This window comes from Plodia interpunctella, chromosome 23 (genome assembly GCF_027563975.2).
Source record: "Plodia interpunctella isolate USDA-ARS_2022_Savannah chromosome 23, ilPloInte3.2, whole genome shotgun sequence".
Taxonomy (NCBI): domain Eukaryota; kingdom Metazoa; phylum Arthropoda; class Insecta; order Lepidoptera; family Pyralidae; genus Plodia; species Plodia interpunctella.
In genome coordinates this window covers 789,671-811,011 of record NC_071316.1, presented here as the reverse complement: position 1 = coordinate 811,011, position 21,341 = coordinate 789,671, and the positions used below count along the sequence as shown (strand labels likewise).

Genomic DNA, 21,341 nt, shown 5'->3' with positions numbered 1-21,341 from the left:
TTTAGTTCGATATTAAATTTTGGTTAACTTATTTTTTGTGAGGCAATTTATATATTTTCATTAAAAAAAAAAAAAAACATATGTCTCTTCTATTTGCCGCATCACAAAAATTCTGTGAATTACTAATAGTGACTGTTTAGCTTTACTTTGTATACTGTGGAGTGTCTGTTATGTAATATTAAAGATCTTAAACTACGACTCCCACCCAGCATGATGACGTTCATTACAAAGTCACCTTTAACGCGTCCGCTGTAGACATACTTTACATTGACAAGACGAGAGATGACAGCGTGCACTCCGCCAATTTAAATTATGTCGACGGCGGATGCTTTAAAGTCCATTTTTCAATGAACATCATATTGCCGGGTGGGAGCGGTGCGGTAGAAATATATTACGACCTTTATTAATATTATTTGGGCGTATGGTTCCCGCCCTAGAATAGCTCTCCGTATCCGAGAAGTCGTATAAGGCGACTAAGGGATAAGAAGCCTTGACAGATAGGGAACAAAGCATTCCCAAAAAGGGGTTGAAATCAGACGACTGAAGTAAACTCACAGCAGATTCTTCAAAATTCAAACGTTGATTAACCCAGGGCTTTGCAGCGTTACAATCGAGAATGCGGCCAGGACGATAAAGGTTGATTCCAGTTGGTTTGACCTTGACCCTGACCTTGGCAGCTTAGCTGTTGAGGTCGTCAATGAACTCGACGTATGTGAATGGGAAGTGTCCAATTTTTCCATTCAGCTCACCCTCCCACTGTCCGTTCATGTTCATTTTTATAACCTGAAAAAAAATAATGTTTTTCTAGTTATGTTTGTCATATTATGTGACGTACCACGTGGAGAGAAACGTTATGTAGGGGAATCGCTGAAACAGTTTTGCTTGTTTTTGTTATAGCTGTATAATAAATGTCTTTCTGACTTTTTAATCATTTGCTACTTTGTTTTAATTGGCTTTTTCAAGCTCATACTGAACAACTTTTCGTATGGGAGCAAAAAAAACAGAAATCGCGAGAAAAAACAATTCAACTGATACATACATTTTCCTCGAGTTATTCGATTCAATTTTGTATGAGACTGAGAGCTGATTTTGAAATGCCAGTGATTAAAAAGTTCATGTAGAATAGATGTGCATAACATGTCGTAAGCATTAAATATTGCTGGAACGGAGAGGTCATAGCCAGGCTTGCCCCTCCGCTAAAACAAAAGCGAAACGCACGCGGCATAAAGCTAGCACGGGTAATATAACTACATGGACTCAAATCCCTAGCTAGATCTAGTCGACCGCGAGTGTGAATGAGTAGTAGCTGTCATGCACGCGTTTATCATTTTTCTGCCGTGAAAAGGAATCAGGGACAAACTTCCATGAAGTGTTACATTACAGGAATGATTGAATTCTTATCGTATTATCTATATATTACAACATTTACTTTTATTTATTCTTTTTTTTTTATTTACTTGGAAATTAACATTACACATCGAAAACAAAATTCCCAGATATGTACAAAAATATCATTTTATCTATCTACAAGATAATGTCTCACCTTAACGACGTCTCCTTCCTCTAATTTGAGCGCAGTTTTGTCGTACGCGTTGGGGACCCGCGACTGTCGCACGCGCGCTAACGCTGGCAGCGTTCTCTGTAACAAACAACGCTTGTTATATGACTTCTTTTCTATTTTTTACTCAACAGAGCATTGGATTTCGGTGATTATTGGAGTTAGCTTAAGAATTACTGTCTTTTTCTTTCTCATTTAATAGTTTCCCGGTTCCTTTCTTAGCCATTGAGTGTCGGAGTGCAGGATCTGGTTTCCTCCGTTCCTCCGATCTGGTTTCGTCTCTACTTCGCACGGTCGCCGACACCCCTTGTTGTCTTGACCATCGAAACGTATATCATCTTTGACGACATCAAGCCAGAACTATTCAATACTTTCAAGAAATTCTGGCTTGATGTGCGTTGTCATAATGATTCACAACACGGATGAAATCAACTCAATGCCAATTTAATTATATATTTCTAACTCCAATAGGCGTTTATATATATATATATATATATATATACCCCAGCCCAACTAGCGGCAGTGGGTCACAGATGGGTGATGATGAATCGATAGTTGCAATCGAAAAAGACGATAATGAATGAATTGATGATTTATTGGAACAACTCAACATACAAAAGCTTATTAATACACAAGTAACAAAAACAAATAATATTAACAATACTATTGGTAGGCCTATTGATAACATCTAAACGTACAGTATTATATATTACCTGCATGTTGGTGTGCTTGTTGTTGTGCGGTGAGGGGGGGTCGGGGGGGGCCTCGCCCGCCGCGCCCGTCGCGTCCACAATCTGATTGTTACGACACAAATCAAACTGAATTAAAAAAAAATAAACGGTCAAGTGAAGAGATTTACGTACAAATTATAAAATTCTTATAAGTTCTCCGGTAATGTACAAGTATTAATTGCTTAACTTTTCATAAATGCGAAAGTAAGTTTGTTACATCTTCACGCTCTATCTACTCAACTAATCTTCTTGAAATATTGCATACATGAAGTTAGAAGTGTGAAGAAGGACATAGGGTACCATTTAGCCCAAAAAAAACTGTTCTTGTGGAAAATTTCGTGGAACTAAAAATGTGTCATGCTTTTAATTACCACGAAATTTTCCATTTCATTTACTATGTCAATTTTATATGTAAGAAAATATTTCTCAAAGCTACACGACGACCTCGGTGGCGCAGTGACAAAGTGCTTGCCTCTGAACCGAGAGGTCCCGGGTTCGATCCCCGGTCGGGTCATGATAGAAAATGATCTTTTTCTGATTGGCCAGGGTCTTGGATGTTTATCTATATATTTATTTGTTATATAGTATCATTGAGTTAGTATCCCATAACACAAGTCTCGAACTTACTTCGGGGCTAGCTCAATCTGCGTGATTTGTCCTAATATATTTATTTATTTATTTATATTACTTATTTACAAAATGCTATCACCCAACATACCCTCTGCACGTAAGGCACGGGTATGGAGCCGGTGCGGCCCTGCGCGTTCTTGGCGGTCCACCACTGCTCCTCGTCCCGGTTGATCACCATCAGCTTCTCGCCGCGCCGGAAAGGCAGATCGTCCGGGTCCTAACGGAAGATTGGTCGCCGTTTATCTCAACTGCACTGACTAATCTCAATTATATGTAATTTTTTTGACATTTCCAGTTGTTTAAAGGCACCTGATATGTCTTTTACGACTAACCATCGCTGTATAAGTAGTATGCGCATCAGTAAACTAAGTCAACCGGGATTGTATATAATTAATATAGTTTTAAGATATTTTAATTAAATAAGCTAAAGGGTGTTTTGTCTCATTCTCCCTATACCAAATGTTGTAAAGTGCTATAGTAACAAAACATACTTTAGCTTAAATTTTATATATAACATGGTGTATTACATAAATATAGCATATTATGCATGGTTATATTTAATACTAGATGTTGCCCGGGGCTTCACTCTCGTGGGAATTTTGAGATAAAATATAGCCTAATCTTGGATAATGTCCCTTTCTAATGGTGAAAGAATTTTTTAAATCGATGTGGTAGTTTCGGAGATTACCTGCCTCAAACATACAAACTCACGCTTAGCTCTTTATAATAATAGTATAGATAATAGAATAAATAAATAAATAAAATAGCAGACAGAAACACCGTCAATTAGACAGATTAGAGAGATAAATTATTGCATCATTCTTGACGACCTCGATGGCGGAGTGGTAAAGTTCTTGCCACTGAACCGAGAGGTCCCGGGTTCGATCCCCGGTCGGGTCATGATGGAAAATGATCTTTTTCTGATTGGCCCGGGTTTTGGATGTTTATCTATATATGTATTTATTGTAAAATATAGAATGGTTGAGTTAGTATCCCATAACACAAGTCTCGAACTTACTTTGGGGCTAGCTCAATCTGTGTGATTTGTCCTAAATTTATTTATTTATTATATATTCACAAAGGAGTAAGAAGTTAGTTACAACAAGACATTCAAACATAATGAGTGCAAAGGCGGACTTATCGCTAATGCAATTCAATTTCATTAAAACAAGAATACAATTTCTATTGGTCCATTTGGAAATCAGTCCACAATTCCTTTGACGAATTGGCTAATATTAGATTACCGGCATGAATGACTAATAGAATACGTATAAATAGTTAAAACAGACGCGATATATTTAGGTTTATAGACAGCGCTGGATAACGAAACTGCAGTGGGTCACGCTGAAGTTGATATATATAAATAATATTAGTATATACAGGCCTAGTCTAGAGTGGGACCATTTAATATTGTTATTTTATATGCATGCAAATATGACGACCTCGGTGGCGCAGTGGTAAAGTGCTTGCCTGTGAACCGAGAGGTCCCAAGTTCGATCCCCGGTCGGGTCATGGTGGAAAATTATCTTTTTCTGATTGGCCCGGGTTTTGGATGTTTATCTATATACGTATTTGTTATAAAATATAGTATCGTTGAGTTAGTATCCCATAACACAAGTCTCGAACTTACTTTGGGGCTAGCTCAATCTGTGTGATTTGTCCTAATATATATTTATTTATTTAATTATTTTAGAGAAATAAATAATACTTATTTTTAAATTTATATTATTTTCACTAATATTTTTAGATGTTTAAACGGGTTATTCTATGTGTGTCCCACGTCTTGGTCCCTATGGGAGCCAAGAGGAAAACCTACTGTTACAAGAACTCTTGAGGGCCAAAAGGAAATTCGTTATCGGCTATTCCTCATGTCCCCCACGGTCTATGTCGCAGAATGACAAGGGTAAAAAAAAACAGTAATTTTATTGAGGTATAGTAAGCCCTCTTGGTCTGTGATAGTGTGTGTGGTGTTGGATCTATTGCACTTTATGCCAGCACCACACTGTCGTCGAACTGACATGCCGACGCGAATACGGGAACATTTACCACAACGAAAGATCAGCAATGTATATCGAATCCACTAAAGTTGGTCGAACTGTTTGGTGACAGTGCGGATACGGAATTACATTTGGATTATTCTACTTAATATTATACATGGGAAAGTTTGTGAGGATGTGTGTGTGTGCGTGTGTATGTTACTCTGTTACGCTAAATCTACTGGACGGATTTTGATGAAATTTGGTACACGGGTAGAGTATAACCTGGAATAACACATAGGGTCCTTTTTATCCCGAAATTCTCGCGGGAGCGAGGCCCCGGGGCGCAGCTAGTGTGCAATGAAGTTCAAATAAATAAATAATAAACCACTCACGCTGCCGAGGAAGTCAAACTTGGCTATAACAATCTCCAACACGTGCTGTGACTGCGGCGCCTTCGCCGAGGGCTTCGGCAGCGGCCGCACCAGGGGCGTCGTGTCCAGGTAGTGTGACCTGTCAACGGGTTAACATTAGATATGATACGGTACAGTAATTTCTACATATATATAAATATATATATATATATAAGACAACGCACAGCCGAAACTACTGGACAGTGTAGGGGAGCACTAAGGGATTTCCTGAAATTCCCACGTGAAACGGATTTTTACTCACATACGAAGTTGTGGGCAAAAGCAATCTTGGATAATGAACCTATCTAATGGTGAAAGAATTCTTGAAATCGGTTTGGTAGTTTCGGAGATTACCCGCCTCAAACATACAAACTCACAAACGCTCACCTTTATAATAATAGTATAGGCAAACATCGGGACAGAGAGAACTAAATAAAAGCTTGTCAAAACGGGGAAGTCCCTTCCATATTTGTTATAATTACCTGTAGAAGGACAGAAGGGCTGGCATGTCTGAGAACAGCTGGTTGCCTATGCGGTAGCGCGTGGCGCCCTCTGGCGACACCACCGGGTTTATTATGTAGTGTGACACTCGGTCATTTTCTCTGCAAATGAACAATTTTGATTAACAGTCTTTGAAATCAAAATCAAAACATTTATTCAGAAATTAGACCTTCACAAGCACTTTTTCACGTCATATTCTAAATTAAATGATGTTTACCAAAGCTACAAACTACTAGCATTTCGGAACGACCACTGCTGAGAAGAAATGCCGAAAGAAACTCATTCAAACAGTGTTGGTCCGTATTATGCCAGAAGGGCTTACCATTTTTTAAATATAAATTTATGTATAATTTTTTATCAGTAATATAACAATGTAAGTACACAATAAAGTACATGGTCAAAAGGTATACTGAAACATATTATGATTGTGATCAAGTGCTGATGAAAGGAAAATATATATACCTATAAAACAATTAATTAAACTTGAAACATTAAAACAATTAATTAAATTTGTACTTATAACTAGCAACCAGTTCCGGCTTCGATCGGGCAAAAGGGTGGACCTCCGAGCGTTTCGACCGCTGCGCGTCATTGTTTTTTTTTTTTTTCAAATTTTAACAAAGACGAGAATCATTTTACTGTCATACTTTAAAATCATTAATCTGTATTGTGGTCGATGTCAATTCTATGAATGATTGATTTTGGAAATGATTGCTTCCTCAAGAAAATTTACGGGTAATAATGACTGCGCGGCCGCAGCGGACGAAACGTGCGGAGATCCACCCAAAACCATAATAAAAAAGTAGCCTGTGTTACCCCGGAAGGCTTTGTCTATATCTGTGACGAATTCAATCAAAATCGGCCCAGTAGTTTTTGACATTTGTTATTACAAAAAAAAAACAAACATTCAAATATTTCGTCTCTTTATAACATTAGTATGGATAGATATATCATTGCATTTTTGCTATAACACAGACCGAGGACACAATAATTAAAAAACTACTAGGAACAAACACTGATTTTCAGTCATTAATGTGTTAACTAAATCATTTGTAAAGAACTCCACTGCTTTACACATATAAGTAGATTACAGCCATACACATACATAGTTAAAGGCAACATTGCAGACTATCAACCACGACTACCATTGACTACAGTGCGTAGGCGCATATTTTTATGTGATGTTAGGTTTGAAGTTCTTTATTAAAGAACTACATACTTATAAACAATTTATATTCCTTTATATTACTTTATTATTGCTTTCATTTAGTGTACATAGATCTTAATACATTTTAGGTGCACATATGAGCCATGCAAGTTCGTTGCAAGTTCCGGGTTCGGTCCCCGGTCGGGTCACGATGGAAAATGATCTTTTTCTGATTGGCCCGGGTCTTGGATGTTTATCTATATATGTATTTGTTATAAAATATAGTAATCAGTTAGTATCCCATAACACAAGTCTCGAACTTACTTTGGGCTGGCTCAATCTGTGTGATTTGTTCTAATATATTTATTTTATATTTATAATTTGATTGTCATTGTTGTAATATTAGAATCTTAACCAAACTTATTGAGTTATAATAAGCTTTAACTAAATTTATAATAATATAATATATATTATTAAATGAAACAATGCAATTGCAATTATAATATGTTTTCGTAGACGTATTTCCTCAAATTTGATAATGATATCTAAGTAAATGCGAAAGTTTGTGAGGATGTGTGTATGTTTGTTTTTTTTTTTCGCGCAAAATCCACTGGACGGTTTGTTATGACATTTGGTACACGGGTAGGACATAACCTGGAATACACAATAACACATAGGTACTTTTTATCCCGAAATTCCCACGGGAGCGAAGCCCCGGGGCGCAACTATAATTTAAAGTGAGTGTACACTTGATCACAATCATAATATGTTTCAGTATACCTTTTGACCATGTACTTTATTGTGTACTTACATTGTTATAGTACTGATAAAAAATTATACATAAATTTATATTTAAAAAATGGTAAGCCTTCTGGCATAATAGGGACCAACACTGTTTGAATGAGTTTCTTTCGGCATTTCTTCTCAGCAGTGGTCGTTCCGAAATGTTAGTTGTTTTTAGCTTTGGTAAATATCATTTAATCTAGAATATGACGTGAAAAAGTGTCCGTGAAGGCCTAATTGCTGAATAAATGATTTGATTTTGATTTAAATAAACAAAAGCTATGGGTGTTACCAACCTGACGCAGAGTACATAATCGCCCTGTATAGTCTTGGAGTCTCTCACGAGAAACACCCCGCTTTCTGTCTCGTTGAGCAGCAGTTTAGTCGCCTCGGCCCGCGACATATCACTGAAGTACCAACTGTAAAAAAATATATTTTAATAAGTTGCACTAAATAATGAGAGTTGTCTGACAGGCAAATTATTGTTAAATCACTGCGTGTCTACGCCAGTACACCACAACACTAGGCACATCCCGCCCGCGACCCCTCGCGCGGCAGCCAATGGCTATCGAACACGACAATTTAAATTTTATTCCTGCGCGCGCACTACAAATCTAGTTTTTCTATTGTTTTCTTTTCTGTCATTCGATTCGATTTCTGTTTTTCATTATATCAATTTGTAAGAACAAAGAAAAATATAATTATCTAATTCTTAGCTCCAAGTATTTTATTTTAACTACCTATTAGTTCCGTAACGAACACTGCGAACCTTAAATGTTTTTGAAATTCCATGTAACAACCTGGAACTCGTCGTTGTTTGCCATCAGGCAATCAAAGAAATTTAGCAATCAAATATTATTAAGTAAATCAGTTTTTTCTAAATTAGCATCTGACCATTGCGGCCAATTTATAACTTTTTCCTAGCGAGGAAATAATTACATGTAGACCAATCACCAACCATAATATTTGCAAATTTAAAAGTTCATTACAGAATAAAATGTGTTCAGTCACATATACTGGCACCAATCCTAATGAACACTATAATATTTTATATAGTACTATTTCTGGAGTCTTTACTGATACTTTTAAACAAAAAAAAAACGAAAGCGGCATAACAAATTAAAGTTTAATGAATGGGCTACATTAGGTATATATAAAAGCAGACAAAAACTTTTTTATTTATATGCCCAAAAACTATATAGGTTGGAGACGTATACAAATCTATACTATTACTAGAAAGAGGTAAGCGTTTGTGAGTTTGTATGTTTGAGGCGGGTAGTCTCCGAAACTACCAAACCGATTTCAAAAATTATTTCACCATTATAAAGGTACATTATACAAGATTGCTATATGCTATATGTTATTTCAAAATTCCCACGGGAGCAAAGCCCTGGGCAACATCTAGTTTTTAATAAAAACATTTCCTATTTTATCCTGTTCCCGGTGATACAAACCGAGAACAAGCAAAGATGATACGAGCATGTATTAAATAGACAATTTACTTTTTTTTTTGAGAATATAACTGCACCGGAGTCTCGATTGGATAGTTTCAGTATACTCCAATCAGATTTTTCTTGCGGTTACGATATTCGGCGAGACAGACGCCCCAACGAACGGCCTTATTAAATTCTGTTTTCAGGTCATTTCGTTAAAATCGTACTGCGTCCATTACTCATACAAATAAGGATACACATTTCGAGGGAGACGTGATTCAGGCAGGAAAATTGCATGGACCCTGACAATGTGACGTCACAAGCCACTAGATGGGACATCGTTCTATTTATACTATTACAAGTTGTTCACCGCGAACTTAGATCTCGCGAACACATTTTTTTTTTCATAACTGAATATTTAAAAAACGATTTGACCGATTTTGATGCCCCACGAACTTAAATTGTATTCATCTTTTAAATTTCATCACATTCAAACCGATGGTTCGAAAGTTATCGCGTTACAAACAAACAAACAAACAAAAAAAAAAATATATTGTTGCCCCAAGTTGATTTGTATTTTTGCCCCAATTATAAATGCGAAAGTCTATCTGTCTATTGGACATGATATTGAAACCGTATGAGCTGAACATGAAGTTTTAGGAATAATAATGACATGGAAAATATTTGGAATCAAGAGAACAAAAAGGTTAATTTACAGAGAAAATAATGAAGAAATGGATGGACTGTGTGAGGAAGATACAAGGAGTTAGGACGTGAGAATGACAGACAATGGGGTCTTATGGAAAGAAAAGACATTCGACAAGAAAGTTAAAAATACTGAATATTTTAGCCAAATATGTTAGGAATGTATGATTATAGTTAGAACGGCCATCAAACATAACTTGGAGGTTAATTTCGTAACGCTAGTGTGCAATTGGAATGCAACGCTGCATACATTTTGTATTCTATATGAAACTAACAAGTTATACCTTATCTGCGTAGCATAAGTCTTTTAAATGTGTAGGGATTTTTCAAATCCATTTCGTCCCACTTCTGGGCAAAGTTCTCCCCCAACTTCTTCCAAACCGTTACTTAACAATATCCCAACGAATATTAGTGAAAGTAAGTTTGTTTATTACCTCTTCACGCATTATCTATCTATTGGACCGATTGTTATGAGATTTGATACACAGGTAGAAAATAATCTGGAATAACACATACTTTTTATCCCGAAATTCCCACGGACTATTTAGTAGTATCTAAATATGGACGCAATTTTTGGCATATATATACCTACCTACCACCTGAGTCATGCGGTTTCTTCCACAACTTAGTATTAAATAAACAAAATAATTTATTTCTGGGAACACAGGCCCATTTGTTTGTTAGTAAGTACTTATAGAAATTTAAAATTTATTAAAACCCTGCATATATATATTTTTTCACGTATCAGATAAGATTGCAGTTAATACGTATATTTTCCATTTTATCTAGATTAATTGGATATCATTCAAAACGATACTAAATTACGGTGAATGAAGTTCAGGAATCGTATAGTTTTCCCAAGGCGCTATCCTCCTTATACATACATCCTACTAATATTCTTAAAGTTTGTGAGAATGTGTGAACTATGTTAGTTAAGTATTTTTACTCAAAATCTAATGGACGGATTGTTGTGAAATTTGGTACACGGATATATAACCTGGAATAACACAGAGAGTAAATTTTAGATATTCCCACGGGAGCGAAGCCCCGGGACGCAGCTAGTATTATACAATCGGTCCGTCCGTCCGTCTGTTCGCCATAAACTCAAAAACTATCAGGCGAATTTTGTGTTTCCTGAGGAAGGTTAAGTGTAAGTATAATTTATTATAAATAGGTATATTATGTTTTGGTGATAGAAGCGGTGGTGGTGTAATGATTAAGACGCCCGCCTGTGGATCGAAAGGTCCCAAGTTCGAATCCTACACGTTCCACATAAGTTTGTATACCAATCTGACTCATGTATAGTAGTTTTCATCGACCACCACTTGCTTCCGGTGAAGGAAAACATCGTGAGGAAACCTGCACACTGGTTGATTCTTATTACCTTGTGTGTGAAATGGAGAAGGCAATGACAAACCACTCCATTAATAATGCCAAGTTGTTGTGTGTGTTTCATTCCACGTAATAACCATGACCCTCAGCCATGAGGAAGGAATAGGACTATGAAGAAGAATATTATGTTTTATCGTCCCGTCCCGGATGAGCGGGCCGTACCGGCTTCGCTCAAGTAAAATCATCTAATATCTATCATAATCATCAAAATCCTTTACGTAGTTTTAAAAAACTCATACACAGACAGACACAATAAAAGAAGTGCCCTAATTACTATATCTTGTTGTCTGTCTAGTTCAGTTCACACTATACGACAATAATAAGGCGAAAATAAATTAATTGCAGCTAATTACTTCAAGGCTATAAAATGTCACAGTCATCGAACGTATTTCGCTGGTTTTATATATTTTTTTATACAGTCAACTTCGCATTAAGTTATCCTATATAAAACTCTATGCGGCAGCGATAAAGACTAATTTGAAATGACGAGTTTTTTGTGCTGATGGCCGTACCTAGCGCGTGATCAGAAATAATTTTCCCCTTCACGGAATAAACTCGTTAAACTTACGTATTGCTTAGAGCTGAGAATCTCAAATGTTATGTTAATTTGCTAACATATTTGAACCGATTGGGGTCCAAACTTTGGAACCAAAAGGACCATCAGATCAACCCATTCGAGTTAATTTTGATTTATCTCGTTAAATAATTTTAAAGAAGGATCAGGACAAAACATAAAATTTGAATTATCCAAAATATACAACGTTTTAGTAACTTGTTCAATCATCTAGGGCTGGGATACCTGGGTGTGGATTCAACTTACGATCAGTCGTTATCGTGTCTCAATAGTAGTGCTTATTGCGTGTTATAAGAGTTACAATTTAAGAAACAGATTTAAAAAGTTTGTTTAAGCGGTTTAACCATGAATCCCCAGGTTTAACCATCAACTCTTCTTCTTTTCTCTTGTCACTTATTCTTTTCGAGTCGAAACAGCAAACAAATTATATTAATTTAGACTGACCAGTAACTGCACAGTGACTACCATATATTATATTCGATTGTATCTCAAAATCAAATTAAAAGTTGTTTTCACATTTTATTTGTTATTGCTTTCACACACGAACTTTGAATGGCATGAGTCACATGAAAAGAACAATAACAATTGAGCCTAAAATCGTACGAGAATTCGTTACTTCACCTTTGGTTACTGATGATTATGATATATCATTATAAATGTTAGGGCATGTTTACATGAAACTATTGCTAGGGGCCGAGAGGGATAGAAGTTTGCTCTCTAGAGGATAAAAGTAGCCTATACGCTCGTACGCGTACACATGTTGCCGGTTCCGTTCGGGGCTATGACGCCACGAACGTAATGAATAAGCTAACATTATAAAGATTCGGCTATGATTGCCTCGCCTGCCTAAGGTTTTACGTTTTCTTTATGACTTTCTCACATCCATATAATAATAAAAAAAAAAAATTGAAATAAGGAAGAAGCGAAAGAAAGAATCCTATTGTTTCAGTTTTAGACTAATGTTTGCACGCAAAAACTATCTACTAGATAGATTTTGATGTAAATAACATGAAGGTAACATTATTACACCATGGAAATATTCAAGTGACAAAAGGAAATAGGTTAAGGAAAACCTTACCCCCCTATTTCAGGTTAAAGAAAACCAAGGCAGAGTTAAGATATTTTTTTTCTAAATTTTTGACAAGGCTTCATCAGGGCACTTTGTGTGACTATGTCAGCCTCATGGGGGATCTCTAATACAAACTTTCGCAAGCGTAGAGTAGAAACAGGTTAAGGAAGACCCAAGGCAGAGTAAGAAACTAACAATTTATTTGCTAATAGAAAAAAATGGCGCATTCCTCCAGCTAAAGCTAGTTAATGTGAACAGGCCCTAACATGATTGACTAAAAAATATTTGTTGATGATTTGAATTGATAATTAAGTATCAGCAACATCATAGACACATTATCTACGACAGTAACTACAATATTATTAGGGGGTTCAGTTAGTTTATTAAAACTATAATAAACTAACTGAACCCCGGGGCTTCGCTCCCATAGGAATTTCTGGATAAAAAGTATTTTGTGTTATTCCAGGTTATTTTCTACCCGTCTACCAAATTTCATAACAATTGGTCAAGTAGATAATGCGTGAAGAGGTAACAAACAAACTTACTTCCACATTTATAATATTAATTGGGATTACGTACATAAACCTTCCTCAGTAAGCACAATATCTATAGGTGAAACCCTCAAACATGTGAACGGTACGAATATGAAACTTTTCAAAATATGTAGACATATTTTGTTAATGTAACAGCATATCATAATCATATCATGTTATTAAAACATATAAGTAATTTTACTATCTGTTCAATGATATGATAGTGTATATAGATGATTAATTTGTTTTTTTTTTTATAATGAAACTTGTAGGGTAGTTGTGAAAATAATACAATCGGCCAATGTTTACTCGTATATTGAGTCAAGTTACAACATAAAGGAGCATACACAATATCTTGAATTAAATGACTTTCACACTTGTATCGGATTTTTGTTAAAGTGGATTCCTAATTCAAGGTTTCGGAACGGACTACATAAGGGCTATCGCATTCCTTGCCTTCCCTAGGGTTTTACAGAGAGGACTACGTAAAGGCTATCGCTCTCTGGGACCCAGACTAACCGCTACTGAAAGACCACATAAAGGTTATCGTATCAGTGTCGGCTGCTGCTAGCTAAGTGAGCTTGGAGTGGCGCGTACGGCTTATAAAGGCGGTCCGTGGATGGTGCCGTGTGCAAACTTAAGACGTCATCATTGCGCGTCGAGCAGGACAGGTATATGTGTGACAAGGAAAGTATTCGAGTTCGTGCGTTGTGCATGTTATTCTCGTTACAGTCTCCCCCTCTGGTACTCGTTGACGTCCCGTAAGAGTATCAGGATTATGAAGGTGTTTGCTTCCTTGGTCTTCCGCGTTTTTTAATAGGTAGACATGGAGCAGGAGTTTCATCATCTCTCTTTTCAAATTTTGTCAAAGCCGAAGAATGATATTTCCCGATTGGCTTTTCAGGTTCATTTGTATTAGCCACTTCGTAAATGGAATTGCCATATTTTTTAATTATATTATAAGGTCCGTCACGACGAGGGGCAAATTTTGCAGAAAATTGTTTATCTCGACTACTAATCGGATGTGTTTCTACTAAGACCAGGTCTCCGATATTGTATCCTGGGTCTGGTCGTCTTTTTGTATTTGCTCTATCTCTGTTAACATCTTGCATATTTTCGACGTTCTCTTTAGCAGTAATTAAATCTTTAGCAAGCTGTCTCAAATGTGGTGTAATTTCAGGTACAAAATTTTCTGTTTGTACGATATCACTAAAATTGTGAGAAACATCAAATGGTGTTCGTAATTCTCTTCCAAATGTTAAGTATGCTGCGGTGAAATTTGTACTTTGATTGTACGCTGTGTTCATTGAGAAGCGCACAGCAGGTAACATCTCGGGCCATTTATTATGTTTGTCTTGGACTAATATTGCCAATTGAGTTTTAAGGTCTCTGTTTTTTCTTTCAACAATATTAGGCTCAGGATGGTAGACAGGACTTAGAAATTGTTGTATGTCTAAACAAAAAGTTAATTGTTGCATTACGGCTGATATGAATTGGGTGCCATTATCACTTGAAATTCTACGAGGTAAGCCATATCGTAGTAATACTTCGTTTAATAAAATTAAAGCACATTGTTGTGCAGTTGCTTCTGTTATTGCAAATAGTTCAACCCAACGGGTAGCTGTATCTTCTATGATGTATATCCATTTTTCGCCTTTTGAACCTTGAGGTAAAGGCCCAAACAAGTCGATTGAGAGTACCTCAAATCTTTGATTGTTTGCAGTAGATTGAAATAGACCTACTGGTTTTTGATTTGTAGCTTTGTAGCGCTGACATTCTATACATGTTTTAACGTATTTTATAACATTCTTTCGTAAACCTTTCCAGTAGAAATTCTGTTCAATTCGTTTTACTGTTCTGTCTACACCTAAATGTCCAGCAATAGGTGCGTCGTGATATGATTTTAGTAAGCTATTGATTTCATGTTTTGGTATCACTAACTTAGCATGATCTTCTTCTTGGTCAGGAGTGAATCGATATAGTACTCCTTTGTTTAATAAGTAGCCTCTTTTAGACCATTGTGCCAAATCTTCCTGGGTAGATTTATCCTCTAAGGCTTTTATGATTCGTAGTAGTTCATCATCCTTTTCTTGTTCTGCTCTTATATTGATTTCATTTCTTTTTGGTAAATCAAATTCTACAGTGCAGATTAAACATAATTCATTAGAATGTTCTTCTTCACATGGAGGCCTGGACAAAGTATCTGCTAAGACATTTGTCTTGCCTGGGCTGTATTTTATTTCTAAATTATAGGGTTGCAGTTGTAAAGCCCATCTAGCGAGACGACCGGTTGGTGATTTTAAATTAAGCAACCATCTTAAAGGTTGATGGTCGGTAATCGTTAAGAATTTTGTTCCCTCAATATATCCTCTGAATTGTTTTACTGCCCAAACAATGGCTAGTGCTTCCTTTTCAGTGACTGTGTAATTTTTTTCTGCTGATGTTAGTAGTCTACTTGCGTATTCGACAGGGTGTTCTTCTTTGCCCTCCCCCTGAAGTAAAGCTGCTCCAATAGCATAATTACTTGCGTCTGTTTTGATTATAAACGGTTGTTCGAAATTAGCTTGTTTAAGTATTGGTGTAGATGTTAATGCGTCTTTCAAGATTTCATAAGATTGTTTTTGTTCTTTATCCCATTTCCACAAAGCTTGTTTCTTTGTAAGACTGGTTAAGGGTCTTGCTTTTTCAGCAAAGTTCGCTATAAATCTTCTATACCATGATGCGGTTTGCAGGAATGAGATTAATTGTTTCAAATTTTTAGGTTCTGGTCTCTGGGTCAGGGCTGATACTTTCCCAATATCCGTCTTTATTCCTTCTGGGACTATCAAATGTCCCAAATACTTTATTTTTGAGCATCCGAACTTGCATTTTTTTCTATTAGCTCTTAGATTAAAATCTTGTAATTTTATAAATATTTCTCTCAAATCTTGTAAATGCTGGCGAAAAGTGTCAGATCTAATTATTAAATCATCCAAATACGCTAGTACGCATTGTGCCCTTAGTCCGTTTATGAATTTGTCCATCAATCTCTGAAAGGTTGCCGGTGCATTTCTTAGTCCGAACGGCATGCGTTTAAATTTGTACATACCAAATGGTGAAATAAACGCAGTCTTATCTTGGTCTTCAATGTTTAATCTTATTTGCCAAAATCCTGACTGTAAGTCTATTGTTGACATATAGGGCATAGCTTTGGCCTGGTGCAATAAATCGTCTATTCTGGGTAGGGGATATCTATCTGGTATTGTTATTTCATTTAATTTGCGAAAATCTATACAGACTCGGACATCATTATCTCCCTTTGGAACTAGAATGACAGGTGAACACCAAGGAGACTCACATTCCTCTATTATGTCATTACTTAACATTTCGTCTAATTTTACTCTAAGTTGTTGTTGCCTAGCGGGCGATAATCTATATGGTTTTACAACTACAGGTTCATGTTTACCTGTTTCTATTTTATGTTCTATGTATGGTGTGGCATCACCATTAGATGCAAAGATAATACTAAATTCTGACAATAGATTGTTAAACTGTTCCCTTTCATTATCATTTAATGAGTGACATTCGTCAGGTTTTAATGAAATGTCAATGGAATACAATTGAGTAGGATTTATTGGTACATATAATACACGGGGATCAATACAAGATGCACTATCTGCAGGTTCTCTTGGACGTTCTAGCCGTGGTGGTGTTTGCAGTTTGTGTAGGATCCATTTTGGTCTTTTGGCATCAGGGGGTGAATTTTCAGGACTTTTCAATGGAGATGGTGTTTCTGGCATAGGCGATACGACTGTGAGCTCATTTGCCCATTTTAAGAAATTTGACATTGTTTCTACTGATTCTGTAACGGCAGGATTTTTGAAAGTTAGAGCTTTAGCAGCAATAAGCGGTATGGTATCATTTCGAAGTTGTAAGAAGTTGTATGTTTGGGAGGGGTCGTCTATATAGTACCAAACTCGTTGTGGTAGATTGAGTACGATACCCGATGCTTCCAAGAAATCTATTCCCAGCAAAGTGCGATTTTCCGATGCTTCTGGTATCACCGAAAATGTCACTGGTCGCTCTCTTCCTCCTAATACTAAATTGACAGTAGTTAGCAGTAAGGTAGTAGTCTTAATAGTTCCATCTGCCAATGTAATGCTACTTGGGCGTTTTTCGAATTGTGTACCTTTTTGAAGGAGTTTTTTATATAGGTGGTTGCTAGCAATACTAGTTCGTGCCGCAGTGTCAATAAAAGCGTAGCCCGTTTCACCCTCCACGGTGATTTTTATTGTAGGAATTTTGGCTTGGGACTGCATAGTGCTTTGTATGGCATAAAATGCAACTGGTTTTGGGGGTGTTTCTTGGTTCTTACAATTATTACAATTGCTTCTAAAAACACCAATCTTTCCGCAACCATAGCACGTAATTTGTGGCTTAGGTTTATCTGTAGATGGTCCTTCAGCAATGTCTTCCTTCTTTTTCTCTGCTTTTTCTTTTGCTTCTATACGTAGTCTAGTGCGACATTCCTCCGCGAGATGGCCTCTCTTTTTACAGAAAGTGCAACGTTTTACTGACTTTGAGCCTGGTTCAGAATCAATTTCCTTTGCGTGTAAAGATTCCTGATGGCGTGCCTTTTCCATTAGATCAGAGAATGTTTTAATGTCGGATCGGGCAATTTTCTCTCGTAAATTTAATTTCAATAAACCATAAATCAGGTCAATTTGTTCATTTTCCTTGTGGCGTTTAACAGGTAGTTGTCCCAATAAGGCTCGTTTTCTACAGAGAAATGAATCTATAGGCTCGTCTCGTCCTTGAGAGCTCTTGAATATTTCCATGTATATGTCATGAGGCTGGCGAGTAGGTGCAAACGCGGCGCGTAAGTTTTTCAATGCAGTATTCCATGATTGTGTTTCGGAACGTACTCCTTGCCACCAAGTACTTGCTGTATTTTTCAGAAGTAATGGCAACCCTGCTAATGCTTCTTCATCGGAAATTTGCTCAATTTGTTTATATATCTGTATTGCTGATATAAATTCTTCGACCTTGTTCCGATCCCTTTCTCCATCATAGCGCAGTGTGCAGCGAGTAAAATTTTTATGCGACATTTTACTTGTACACGGTATTCGACTGAGTAGCTCGGCGAACTGTTCTTGAGTGAGTGTAACCGGCGATGGTGACGACGTCGACATATTCCCAACTACCCACTCTTCTTTTAATTTAATCTTGTTTACGGTGTAGATTTTTTTTCGTTGGGCGCCAGATTATAGGGTAGTTGTGAAAATAATACAATCGGCCAATGTTTACTCGTATATTGAGTCAAGTTACAACATAAAGGAGCATACACAATATCTTGAATTAAATGACTTTCACACTTGTATCGGATTTTTGTTAAAGTGGATTCCTAATTCAAGGTTTCGGAACGGACTACATAAGGGCTATCGCATTCCTTGCCTTCCCTAGGGTTTTACAGAGAGGACTACGTAAAGGCTATCGCTCTCTGGGACCCAGACTAACCGCTACTGAAAGACCACATAAAGGTTATCGTATCAGTGTCGGCTGCTGCTAGCTAAGTGAGCTTGGAGTGGCGCGTACGGCTTATAAAGGCGGTCCGTGGATGGTGCCGTGTGCAAACTTAAGACGTCATCATTGCGCGTCGAGCAGGACAGGTATATGTGTGACAAGGAAAGTATTCGAGTTCGTGCGTTGTGCATGTTATTCTCGTTACAAACTTGTAAAAATGTGTAAAAATAAACACAATACAAAAACATTCAAATTGTGTAATGGTCCAATAAAAAAATGTTTAATAATCCAATAAAAGAAAAAGTGGGTGTCGTGTCACATCAAGAAGTGAAGGAGTTTGCTTTGGAGAGAGAACATGGAAGGAACTCCACCGGCAAGAGCCTCTTAAATTACATGATGAGGATGAATCCAATATTAGGTGTCCCATAAATAACCTATCCCTGAAAAAGGATCTAACTAGATGAAAAAAGAATCAAGTATAGTTTATTGTTGATTTTTCTGTTGCATGAGCGACACATTTTTTCTTTAATAATATATTATAAACATTTGCAATTTGCAAAAATTTTAGGTAAGATCAAAGTACTTAGTTTAACAATTGCAAATCGCTTCACAATAAATAAATTAGTTACTAACCAAACAGATTATGAATTGAATTTGACAATGCAATTATTTCTCAGTGTCCATAGCTTCAGATAGGATAAAATAGTGCTTTATAAGAGAAATTTTGTTTTCCTGGCTAGTTATGAAATGCTATTATGAAAATTGGACCAAAGATTAAGAAAACCATTTTACAATCAACTGCACATCTACTCTCAGAATGGAAATTGGTGCTATTACTGTGAGATGTGAAACTAGACTTGGAGTTGACTGTACCTAACAATTGTTTTATTATTACAATGTTTTTAATAGGGAAATATGGTTTGTGGTCTTTTGTTGGGATGTTTTACTACATAATAACAATAATATGTTTATTTATAGTGCATTAGGTCTTATCCTGCTCCCTTGGCTTGAATGCAAGCAAGGTTATTGGAATACAATCTTAATGTACCAAGAAGAATAGCTAACAAAAATATTTTTAATAGCAAAGAAATCCACATGGTTAATTGAGGTCAGTGCATAATATTTTTTCCAACCACAGACACAAAATGAAAATTTTGATTAGTTTAATTAATGATTGTTATGAATCGCATCGCAATAACTAAAATATTTCCCAAAATAAATACACAATGTTGCATAACTTAGAAAATAAAACAATAAAAAAAAAAACTAATGTAGGTAGGTACAAAATATAGTACAACATGATGCCTGTTCAGTGTAACAAGTACATTAAAGTTTACATGATGTTATTTCTAGAGCAGTTAACCTGTAACTGAAAGCAGGACAGTCATAAACCGAGGTTTCATTACTAATCCCACATGAGAATATTACAGGCACCCACCATATTTTCTCATTAGATAATCTTATTCTTTTTATGAGTGTTGACTTGCCCCATGTCTGCTCCATGCTTAAGGAAGCAATGTTAGATGAGAGAGAGGAAGTGCTCAAAATTCTACTATAGGAACCAAGTAAGTCAGCTGTAGTACTATAGTATAATTGATAAAAAACAACTTCTTCATTCACGGTAGACACATTTTTACCAAATGGAAATCTCTGTTAAAATTTTAATTTTGTAAAAGTACAGTGACCATTTATAAAAAATAAACAACTATAAATCTTTTAAATAATAGAATCACATTTTAATAACAAAAATCAAATGAGTATTGAAGAGAATGAGGAATTACAGAAAACTTTTCATTATGCTACCTACTATACCAGGTAATAATTATTAGAGCAAGAATAATTACCTGGACATGTCATTGTGGTCAAAAGAAGACCCGATCCCCGGGTCCGCCATGCCGAGGACGTGGAAACTACAATCCTGGCTTTGAGAAGATCTAGTTCAACATTACGACCGGAAGTGGACAGTTCAGTTCATAACACCTGCCGGCATCGAAATCTCCACTAATCCTGTATTCACAATTCACAGTAGTCATAAACTCAATACTCCCAAAGCAGTCCTACGATCCCACACCAATAATAATTACAATTTGTTGACTTGAATCACTTAGGTGTCATCGCCGATCACCATTAATGTTCACATCAAAACACATGTTTCCGCATTCCCTGCGTGCTCGATGAGTGTTAGTTTCGCGTCTGCACCTTCCAAACTAACTTTTGGATGTATAAATAAGACATAAATCTAAAATTAAACAGAATTAAAAATAATCCCATGGAATCACACACGCGAAGTTTCTTTTCTCTCTCTGATGATACAGCATAGACAAATCATTGTTTCTAATTTTTTTTTAAGTTTTGACGCATAATCTTCCTATTGCAATTGTCTATGTATAAAGG

At 36.4% G+C, this 21,341-nt stretch overlaps 1 protein-coding gene across 1 annotated transcript; it reads right to left on the bottom strand.

The window, feature by feature from the left end:
* Positions 1-74: 74 nt before the first annotated feature.
* Crk (Crk oncogene) lies at positions 75-21,269 on the bottom strand. Its single transcript, XM_053762727.2, has 8 exons — positions 20,792-21,269; positions 8,036-8,158; positions 5,791-5,910; positions 5,291-5,408; positions 3,008-3,136; positions 2,272-2,352; positions 1,544-1,639; positions 75-783 (listed from the first exon to the last, which is right to left on the bottom strand). Exons 1-8 carry the CDS (start codon positions 20,839-20,841, stop codon positions 679-681), a joined length of 822 nt encoding a protein of 273 aa, XP_053618702.1. The 5' UTR covers positions 20,842-21,269; the 3' UTR covers positions 75-678.
* Positions 21,270-21,341: the final 72 nt, after the last annotated feature.